The sequence below is a fragment of the Opisthorchis viverrini genome (genome assembly GCF_000715545.1).
Source record: "Opisthorchis viverrini unplaced genomic scaffold opera_v5_123, whole genome shotgun sequence".
In the NCBI taxonomy this organism is placed as follows: domain Eukaryota; kingdom Metazoa; phylum Platyhelminthes; class Trematoda; order Opisthorchiida; family Opisthorchiidae; genus Opisthorchis; species Opisthorchis viverrini.
In genome coordinates, this window is record NW_008751777.1 from 663,693 (window position 1) to 675,399 (window position 11,707).

At 45.6% G+C, this 11,707-nt stretch overlaps 1 protein-coding gene across 1 annotated transcript; it reads left to right on the plus strand.

The window, feature by feature from the left end:
• Window positions 1-391: 391 nt before the first annotated feature.
• On the plus strand, window positions 392-11,259 carry T265_06050 (hypothetical protein; the record flags this gene model as incomplete). Its single annotated transcript, XM_009171220.1, has 6 exons — window positions 392-503; window positions 1,463-1,677; window positions 2,350-2,518; window positions 3,132-3,601; window positions 5,585-5,930; window positions 11,072-11,259. 6 exons carry the CDS (start codon window positions 392-394, stop codon window positions 11,257-11,259), a joined length of 1,500 nt encoding a protein of 499 aa, XP_009169484.1.
• Window positions 11,260-11,707: the final 448 nt, after the last annotated feature.

Consider the following 11,707-nt stretch of genomic DNA (forward strand, 5'->3'; position numbering starts at 1 on the left):
TTGCATGTTTCCTCAGTAGCAACAGCTTGATTTTCATCTCTGGAATGCTTTTTGACATAGCTTGTAGCCGAGACATGTGCGCTGCATCCAATTTCAGTGACTTTCTTGTGTGAGAGCATATACTACTGCTGCAGCACGTGAGTAGTCTGTGATCATGTCGAACCTCCGCCCCGCGTCTAACGGAAGGAGAGGTTTATTACGGGACATGTGAAACTGCTTTGCAATGTTGTTAATAGTCAGTTAGTATCCATGAAAGTTCAAGAAGACGCGAGGGAATGCTCAGTTTTCAAAAACTGTGTGCATACGGGTCGTCTATTTTCCTGTCCAATAGCATGCAACTACTCAGTTGGTGTTCGCTAGTAAACGACTTCGCAGAGGAGCTTGTGGCCAAATGACTTCTTTGCAATCCTGGCACCAACTGTTAGCGGGCTTGCGAAATGGGCCTCAGAGTCTACGGGGTCACTTCTCGTTACCTCAGGGCTATCATATTCTGGAGACTCATTGTACGTGATGTCGGGAGGCGAAGGGAGGCTACACTTAAACAACACGCACCGCGGCGTGGCACAAGTTTGGAGCACTGAACATCACTCACCCCAGAGCATCCGGTGTGCATACGTTTGCTGCATGTTACTTCGCTTCGGTCACTTTCTTCCCTGAAAGGAAACGGTACTGTGCCTTGGAAACGGAACTTGTCTGCGGAAAGATGTTGTTGGTCGGTAAGACTCGAACCCACGTTTCACCGTGTATCCTAGGGGGGGCACTTCTCAATAGATGTCCAAATGAGAGCTACTCCGTCATGATCGTCATACAAGTTCGTGCTTGGAAGTGCTTGAAACCATAGAATTGTGGTTTGATCTCTTTCGGGAATCATCAGCTCTGCGCGTCTACTGAGCCCCTAGGACGATTCAAACCCCTGACCCCAGCTTGAAACGTTGCTAAATCCCGAGTGTTCAAAATCTGCCCGTGCTATCAACGAACTCGGAACAGAAGTTGCTTGTGCTTTCTGTCTGAGAAGTCATCACCAAAGGAGCAAGTCAACACGTGACCATGTGGTGTGGCTTGACGCGGCTGAAGGATGGGTGGGGCTGTATGCTGTCTAAGTGAAAGTTACTCGACCGGTCGTTGTCAAACCGATTCAGATGGTCGTAGGTTCTGATCGCCATAACGACTCACGAGGTTAACATCGATGATGCTTCTATGTACCGTGCGTGGCGAAATTGCGAGGCCACGCATGTTTATCACCACAATTTTACCAATGGTGAAAAGGTTGGATGTCACTTACCCAACCTATGGGATGTCGACTATCGATCAATTTCATCCTCAGTGGTAATACAGAACAGATGTGGTGGGATGTCGGTCCAGTTAATTTACTGACCAGAGGATCGGAGTTGATATTTGACTAAATGATGCGTTTATCTTTTTGCTAATTGTGACATATTCGTACCTCTGCGACGTACAACAGATATAGATGACTGCCAATTACTACTCACAAGGTTGCTGAAAATTCTTGGACCGCCCACGACCGGTTTCGCCTTTCTTGGGGCGCCTCAGGTAGACGCAGTCACCGAGTTTCCAGCAACCTTATATTCTACTTGTTTTTCTGACTTCCAATTACGTTTCATCTTGGACGACATCAAACCCAGCATGTCATACTCTAGCAAAAGGCTTAAGAATCTGGTTGGTATCTTTGGCCAAGGAAGAGCTTCAAAACAATGGTTTGTCAGGTGGTCGGTTTGTCTTTGTTTTGGGAAGGACTTTGGTCACTGGGCGGTGCATTTGTTGTTAACTTCGAACACAATGAAAGCTATTCATAATGATCCTGTCAACTGGTTCCAGATGGCCAAAAAACGTACTCTTTATCCGTGCCAACCCTCTTCAAGTTGCGGGAAGATGCTTGGTTGTCTTGGTGTAGCTGTGTGGTCCACTACGAATAAAAACGGTGTCGGTATTGTGGTGGGAGTAATGCACCGATGTGGGCTTGTCGGAGCGTGACAAAAGGTACCGTTCGGTTAGTAGACTGCATCAAGCCGAACTGGGGTTTCTTTTGTCAGATAACTCGCATTTTGTATTGAGTGCACTGTTGCCATTGAGAAACTGCTCTCAGGGATCTGCTTGCCAAGAAAATGTGTTCAAAATCGCGATAGCAAGACGACCTTTTGGGGGGGAAGGAGCAGCTAGAATTTTTTCACACACACTTCCAATCTCAGACGCCATTCACGATAAAGAACATCATGTAGCGGGCACATGGGAACGTTGGTGGCCAGTTAGGTCTTCTGTCTTAACAAACCGGTTTTTTCCTTCCACGATGCTGTGCATAATCGCGAAATCACGGGAGTAATAATCGTCCAGGTGCGACACCTTTTTGGTACCTGGGTGACATATCACCTGAAGGAGGTATCAGGGCTGAGATACTGCCAGGCTGCCCAACCCCAGGCGCTCGAGATGCAGAGATCGGGTTCGAACTACGAACTTCCGGAGCGCTCGAGTGCAGGGATCGGGTTCGAACTACGAACTTCCGGTCAGTTATTCGCGCCTGAGCTATCTCGAACGCTAAGTGTTCATTAATTGACGCAGAATATGCAACGTTAATATCGACATAGCTAGGAAAGTAGAAGCACCGGACCAATATCGAGAGATTTGATGACAAGCCTGAAGATTCTAAACCCGAATATCCTTTCTGTTGAGTGCCTTCACTTCATTGTCAATCTGTCTAGGCAGTCAACTTTACCATGGGACGGCTTAACAGGCTTTGTTGTGTACATAGCATAGCTGGGTAGACCGTCTGGCTCCTGCTCTTCAGCTTTGTGAGTTTGGCAACTGACCCATCTTGGGAAGTTTTAATCATACCTCAGGAACTTTCTATCGCTACAGACCGCACCAACTTACGATAACTATTTGCTGTATGTGATTTATATCAGTGCCCTGGACAGTGGTCCAAACAACCGTGGACGAAATTTACCCCGATCTCCTGAGCTCTGTATGGGGGAAAGCAATATAGGAGTGATCAGGAATCGCGTGATAACCCTGGCTAAGCAGCACTTATTCCGGTCGTTCGGATGTGAATTCCGCTCGTCTAGTGGACCCAATTTAGTGTCGTCAGACGGTGATGTCGACGTGATTTGTTCCATCAGAAATCACTCGTGCACGGATTCCAAGGCGGTCACACACACCCAACAACCCCCCCCCACCGCACACACGTGTCAATCGAAGTGACACAAAACGCTTTACATCAAACAGACGGTACTTTAATTGTCCACTGCGTATTCCCTGTCCGACCACCTGCTGTTTCGTCAGTTTGAGAAAACCCACAAAGTCGGTCGTGAAAATGAAAGACACGCATGGTGCGAATTTACACGCAGGTTCATCCAATGTGGGGACGATTGACGCGTGTCAGTTTGTCGCCAGAGCCTATTGCCCAGTCTCTTTGGTTGCACAAAAGCCAGTGGTGAACAGGTCTATGACAGGCACATATCGCCTAGGACTTGGAAAGGCAGAGTTACTCGTTCGACGAGTTATCGAAGAATTAGTCCCGTTCGATCTGCCGACTCATCCACGGTCATCTTTCCTTGCGTTGGTCATTTCCACATGCAGACAATTAGAAGTTAGCGAGTGGTATAATAAGATACGAAAACTATATTCTATTCGGTATGTAACTTCAATGTCCTCCTGATGCAATCCTCGGGAATGAGAACGAACCAGATCGCGGTAATAATCGCGATGTCAAAGTGACACGGAACAGAGGAATTCCTATAAGTGGCTCACTTTTTTGTCTAAATTTAAACAGAAGATGCATTCAGAATGATAATAGAAGAGAAACGTCCAACCCCTTGAAACGACTAATCCACGTATCCACCGATGATGAAAGGACATTAGTTCTTGCGTTATTCTACTGTAGTGCTCGTCCAAGAGTGCTCATACCTCCTATGAGGACAACTACTGTAGAACGTCGAGAATTCGATGGAAATCATGTAGGGTTTAGGCACCACACCACTCTACTCGACGCAGTGAGCAGTTTCTCAATATTGAGCACTACTGCATCGACTTGTGCATTATCATCATCATCATCATCATCATCATCATCATCATCATCATCATCATCATCATCATCATCATCATCATCATCATCATCATCATCTTCATCTTCATCCTCATCTCATCATCATCATCCAATTTATGTACTCTAGTCAGTCTCACCACATTCACGTGTAGCTTTTGAGAATGTGCAGATGTATGGATTGCGAAACAAGCATGAGTCTGGGGATCACTTTGGATACCAATTCATTTCACAGGCTATTCGAAAACAGTTTTAATCCTTTCGTTTCAGTGGGTCTGCCCTGAAAACCAAACTGGTTTGTAAATGAGTGTATTCGCGGAAATTAGTCCAGTTTGGATTCAAATAGAACCTTAGGAAACTAGAGGACTGCGCCCACCTAATGAGCCTTAACAAGGGCGAAACCGGTGGTGGGTTGTCGAAGAGTTTTCAGCAACCTTATGAGTAGTTTCTTTTATGAAAGTTCCAATCTATTTAGGTTCTAGACCTTCATCAATACCATTCAATCCTGTCAAACGGTTTGATTGTGCACTACAGCGGCAAAATGCGAAGGTTGCTATTAGACTAAATGGGATTTAGCCCAAACTTCAAGACTGCAGGTCACTCGATCGATATCGTGAATAAATTAATTTATCTGAACATTTATAGCAGTTCTGGGGAACTGAGTAGGAAGTAACTCCTCGAATTATGAACATCAGGGCAGCAAGTAGCAGCCTACGGAACAGCGGAAACCCCGTCCACTTTAATTTGTGGGTCATAAAGGTGGTCTCTGTGCGGGTTAAATTTCGAAACTTGTTCGTCAGTGTCTTCAAAGTATTGGCCGAGTCTTGTGGGAGCATCAGAATAGCGAGTCTGAGGTAGGCAAGGTGGCTGTTGATAGAAGCAAGATCGCCACTTGTCACCCATCTAGATGAGGACCAGGAGACTGGAGTCATCGACGGTTGAAGGCAGTGACAGGTACGGATCAGTTAAACAGGTTGTAGAGTTTTCGAAAAAGTTTGGTGACAATCGGTAGATTTATTGCTGGGCAACGTTTCGCTTTTGACACAGAAGCTTCGTCAGGCTAAGTGACCAGGTCCCGAGTTTGGTCGAGAGTCAAGGCGGAAGGAGAACCAATCAGCTAAGTCAAGCTAAATCTCCGTCGGGTGTCGGCCGAGGGATTTTAGTGTGTTAGAGTGGTTGAACAAGTGTTGGGCCAGTGGGGAAACCTACATGTGTTTGGGTCCAGCCTAGGGTCTAGTTCTTCTGGTTCGGTTCATTTGATGGTTCCTCTTGAACTTCGTTTGAACCTCCTGTCAGTCTGGGTGGGTTGTAGAGTTCCCGCGTCAAACGAGACGTTAGTGAGTAGCTCTCCAAATTCTCACTTGGAAAGACATGCAGAACAACTCAACCCCAAGTAAACGATTAGGTTATCGGCTCCAGTAGTTGGTCATATTTCCTCTGGTCTCTTGTTTTTCGACGACCGAAACTGTGGAACCGGTGTACTCTTTGCATTCGGTTTATAAGTGATTGACTGAAGTGATCTGAACCAAGCATCACCAGCGGTGCATATCATTGGTCGTACTGGAATTCAAACCTCAGTCACCTGCTGTTCGAGGTGCGCGTGTGTATCGTTCAGCTGCAGCACCCTTCCGGTGCCTAGCTGCCATCCCACCCGAAGGAAGCACGAGGGCTGGGATACTGCCAGGTTGCCCAAGCCTAGACAGGGGAAGTCGAGAGGCAGAGGTTGGGTTCGAACCACGGACCTTCCGGTCAGTAAATTCGTGCTATAACCACTTGAGCCATCTCGCGCGTGTAGCAACACATAGACGGAAGGTCTTAAGAGCTATGCAAACCAGTAATTTACTTTGTGCATTGCATATTCATTCTCATACGGCTGGTAAGTTGAAAACAAGCGATCCAGTCAGCTGATTTTGTCGATACACTGCCAGTTCGGTTACAATGTCGGAAAAATATTGAAATCCAGCAAGAACAATTGTTTTTTCGTGCTATCTTGAGCCATCTCGCGCGTGTAGCAACACATAGACGGAAGGTCTTAAGAGCTATGCAAACCAGTAATTTACTTTGTGCATTGCATATTCATTCTCATACGGCTGGTAAGTTGAAAACAAGCGATCCAGTCAGCTGATTTTGTTGATACACTGCCAGTTCGGTTACAATGTCGGAAAAATATTGAAATCCAGCAAGAACAATTGTTTTTTCTACGCATTCGCACACTGTTTTCACGACTTTCGACAGCACAACCGTTGGGAAACCTGTATCTGATCTGATGACTGCCGAATGGCAATTCAGGGATTCTTACAACAATGAGATGCACCAGTTCTGACAACAACACTTTCAGTTTTCGTTCTTGTTCCCACTGGTGAAGAATACGTGCTTGCTGAGAGGTCAATCCAACAATTCGCCTAATTGTTTACCACTTGACAGTACAGAGACGAGCGGAATTTTTTCCCTCATAAATGTCGCAGCGCAATTATCTGCAGCCTGTCATGTTTTTTTTCTCCGACTGGAATCCGTGAGATCCCAGTGTCGATAAGCTACGCCTGGGATGAGGATGAATCGACCGGTTGCACCAGAGTAAACAATAAAGGGGGGAAGACAACTGCCCTCTTTCCTGACTGTGATCAGTGAACATAGAGGGTACTGCGCATGTAGACTACGGGGGGGGGGGGAGCATGGAAAATTTCTGGCTCACTGCTGACGGTCCAACCACCAAGGCAGCGAACTTCAAGGGTTTTGGAGGCTTAAGTCGGGCAGGTGAAGCGGATTTACTTGGTCATATGGACAGTACATCTTTATCCGTTGATGTTGGCATGAGTTCAATCAGGTGACGTGTTTGTTCCATATCCGACTGTGATAAAGTCTGATGACTTCATCTCCGAGCTAGTGTGATCAGTACAAATGTCCTTACAAGTTGGTTCAGATATTTGAAATTTCCAAGCATATTGGTAACTCGGGTGCGTCTATGAATTGTTGGTCAGGTGACCGGTGGTCTTCGCAGTTGATTTACAAATGACTCGTCACCAAAAGAAGAGTCATCACTGATGGAAGCTAGTCACACTACTGACCAGTCCTTCGTGGCAAAATGATTCAGTGTTCAATCACTGGTCGGAGGTCATGGGTTCGAAACCCTCTGAGTTTCGTGAGATGCCTGCTGTTGGTTTTTCCAAACGAACCTGAAACAGGTGTGCACTGCTTCTCGGCTTTTCAGCAGCTTCACTGACAGAAAGAAATCTTTATTGAGAACACAAAAGTCGATCTGAATGGGGAGGAATAGAGTTCATGTTTACTTTCTGTTATGTTGCGTGTTCAGTGCACTTATTTGTTTTGCCACAGTTGGGAGAACACAGTGTAGTTTCTGCACGTTTACCCACTGATCTTGGGGAGCTCACGAGTGCATACAAGGACTCTATACAGGTCACTGTTTAGAGATTAAAAGTAAAACGTGATCAAACGGATCGCGAATGACTATAATGTAACATAGAGTGCCGTGAATCATCTGAACAATGAGGAATAACGGCTGGTAATTTTAAAGCGGGATTTGTCAGATAAATAATGCTTGATTAAGCAGTTGCCTCCACTCAGAGCTGACTTTGCCGCCCACCTCCCAAGTTATGGATGATGTCGTGAAGTTCGGGTCGAAAGAGCTAGGCTTGAAGGTCACAGAACTTTGCCAGTGTCTGTTTGTCTGCGAGATTAGTGAAGTTCACGTTACCTGAGCTATACAAACCGCAAATGGCTGACAAGCTACTCTTCATCCCAGGTGCCACTTACATGGTTGACCACCTCAGTAGCGGGGAAGCCGGGGACATAAAGTGGATGTATTCATCAGATTGTGTAACCCACGGCCCCGTTGCAGATATTATGAGTGACTTTCCAAAACAGATTAATCAAAAGGAAGATTAGACCCTGAGTGAATGAACTGAGCTCTTTTCATAAGGTTGCTGAAAACCCTTCGACAAACCACGAACGGTTTCACCTTTCTTGGGGCTCATCCGACAGGCTAAGTCCCCGAGTTCCCTTGCGTTTTAGTCGAATACTAATTGCTCCAACTTCGACAACCACACTCCTATGCATAACAATTTGGTTTTCATGGGAGACTCACCTGAATCTCAGCTGAACCCCCCTTTGTGATATGATATTTATGAAATTCAGTTGAAGAATATCACAGATGAGGTATTCAGCTAGGATCCAGATGAGTCTCTCGTAAAAAAACCAAACTTTACTGCTAATGAGTGTATTCTCAGTAAATTCTTCTCCCTCATTGGTCCTGGTTAGACCCATCACGAACATGTTTGCTTGGTCAAATGTGACAATTCAGGTTCACCGGCAGTAACGCGCTATGCGTTTACATCAAGGTTCGAGTCCCAAACAATAATCGACGGTAAACTCTGACAGGAGCGAAACTTGGGGCCGGTTCTTCTCCTGTGGACTAACCGGAATAAATGTGTGATAACGGAGTGAGGACACTTTAGGCGAGGGCAACGTTGACAGAAGAAGAATACAGAGGTGAGATCCAGTCCTAAGCCTCCCCCCATTGGTCGCGGGTGTTAGCCCGAAAACCTGTCGACATTTCGCTGAATACCCCTTTCTTTACCAAAAAGACTGCACAGTTGTAATTTGGGGAAGTGATACCGATCAGGGATGAGGACGATAATCACCGACTAAAAACATAACTTGTAATAACAGGGGTATTTTGAAATCTAAGTATTGATGTGTGTGTGTGTGCGCGCTCACCTAAAACTGTGGAACTCGGTTATTCCACTTAAATGAGGAATATAACTTCCAGAAGTTGAATGACTTTCACTTGACCATGTGTATTGTCTGTACATCACCCTCGAGATGTGAAAGGATGGTTTTTGCTTAGACTGCTTGTGAGCACGGAATTAGTGAAAGAAACAGAGAGTTGGGTAAATCCACGTGATCGCATCCATCTGAGTTGCTAGGGTTCTCAGCTCGTTGGATTAGTCTTTTGAGCATATCTCTGACAATCTGGAGTTGGGAAGGTTGGCTAAAGTAGTGCTATTAAGTGTCGCCATGTGCTCGGTCGGAGTAGCTTTTTCTATCTTGCTAGGGGAATCGAACGTCGTGACTTTTGAAATTTGATCCCTTATGCAATCTTCTCGGGGTAGCTCAGTGGTTAGGGAGCGAACTTACTGAACGGAAGGTTCGAACTCAACCTCAGTGTTGCGACTGCACATTTTTAGGTAGGCTTGTGCAACCCGATGGCCCTTTCCCCTCTTCGGATGGTATGGCAAGGGTATTACATCTCAAAGATTGTATACTGAATGCATATTGTCACCTATCTGTGGCACAGATGAACTGCACATAGACCTTACAGCTTTACACTACCCAACAGCGCCCCGTAACGTCGCATTGACTGATGTGAACAAGGTGAATTTGATTATGAGGGATGGCCCGGATGTCTCAGGCATTGTTCTTAGTTCTTAGTGATAAATGGAACATCCAGACAAACCAGGGTTGAGGTGAACTTCCAAGGAACGCATCTCGATATAAGCCAAGCTTAAGAAAGCCCACTGCCATGATTCTGTATCGCACAGCGTCTTGGCTAGAAATAGCTAAGCGGAAACCGATTACCCTATCAAACAGTGTTTGTGTTTCTAAACTCATGAAAGCATGGCTAATTTGGGGAGTGATGAAACTTAGTGAATTTTCTCGGTCTCTTTTGAAGTACGGCCATTCTAGTGGAAGCATATTGGAACTGTGAAGGAATGGTACATCGGTTGGGAGTTCCTTTTTGTAGGAGAGCGAGTCGCCAATGACACATTTTACTAAACATGAAGTTTAAAACCTCTTTTTGATGACAGACAATGTGCTCAGGGACAGTGATGAAATAAACTACGGAAAACCCGGGTCATAGCTCCAGGTGGTTTCTATGGCACAGTCCTGAGTGCTGCGGTCCTTTAAAGTTATCATTTTAAGCTACTTGGCGAAATTAGTAGTATAAAATAAACCTAATTTAAATGAAACAGCTGTGTCTGGGTTGCGAGTGATCGACTTGGAACCTCGAAAATGCTGCGGCTGTGCAATATACTGCAATAGCTTTCCCAAATCAACACAAAAATTGTGGGACATACCACGAGTTGGTGCTATCTCATGACACTGTAATGCGGCTTCTGTATTCAGGAGCCTAATGATGCCATCCGGATATACGTATGTTTTAGGGTAACAGGTATCCGGTTATCAGAGAGGAAATCGAAGCTCATGAACGAATGTCCAAGTAACCATCATCTGTAATTCTGCTGGATGTATGCTGAATGCGTGTGCCCGGATTAAAAGATTTCTGGACTTTAATTGAATAGAATTGCTTGGCGGCGTGTATAGAGGTGTTTTGACTCCCCAGAAAGAACAGAAACTTTGGAGATCAAAGCCAATTTCATTTTGATATACACGTATGTGTGTAGCTCAGGTGACTCGACCCGTTGCTCTGTATTGTTCTTGAACAAAACTGAAACTAACTAGAAATGGTCTTGTGGACTTGGTCTACTATGAGTTACCTCAATGCCTTCGCCACTGACCGCATAGTTGTGAGCAGAGCCACACTAATAGTCAAAGAGCATGCACTCTGTGAAACAATAATGTCCTTATATGTTGGAAGCAAAAGCACATAAAAAGCCGAATTCCTTTAACAAAATGCTATCCAGACGAGGGACATTTGTTCATTTCTTCCGGGTGATTGCTCCTCTGGGTGGAGATTGTGTCCCAACTGGAGGGAGGGAAATGGCACAGTGAAGTCTTACTGGCCTCATGTTTGGAGTTGAAACAGTAGCTTGTTACCTATGGGAAATAATCCCTTCAAAAGCAGTTTGCTACACAGCGAGTACTTCTAAGTTATTCAAATAAGAACCTTGAAGTATGAAGTGGAAAGGGGTTCCACGGGAACAGCAGCTGGTTGTGGGTCAGGCGGTCCTAAGTGATCCGTTAACTCGGAACAGAGAAGGGGTGCCTGACATTGTCAGGATTCTTTTTGATGTACCATTTCAAGGCAGTCTTCTATAGGAAATCGAGTTAATATTCCTGATCCTGTCCATGGAGAGTGGTACATACTGGTCTCCCACCGGTTCGCATCTAGCACGGTAACGCAACCGATCTCGGAGACGTCGGCAATAGTTCTGGGAAGAGTTCTCCTTTCTTTATTCAGAGTGCGCCATCCACTGGAACCCGGTTATCAAGAGATTGGGGATTAGCCTCCGTAAAGCACCACATTTCTTGTGATGTCCCGAACGCTCTTGTCGGCCCTTGAAAACCCGAGCGACGTAATGTATTTCTCGTGGCAGGCCGTACTCATATCCGCATCGGGTCCCCAAGGTGCAGAATATTTTCCAGACGATGGTCTCTACCAGGGCTGCTGTTTCCTTTCTTTAAATCAAACTTTCAAACTGCATTTTCTCGTCAGACACCACACCATCGCTTTTCACAGATATCGGATTCTAAGCTGTTACCTCCCTGCAATGAAAAAACCTAAGGAGTCGACTTTGTGGGAAATTTTACGTTGAACGGACTCAACCTGGGTACTCAACTGGGTACTGAATCAAACTTGATCACATGATTAGTCGCCCAATCATTTGCTTACTCCGGCCATGTAGTTTTGATCTCCACTCGTTTTGCCCATCAGTACCGGCCGTTCACCTCACC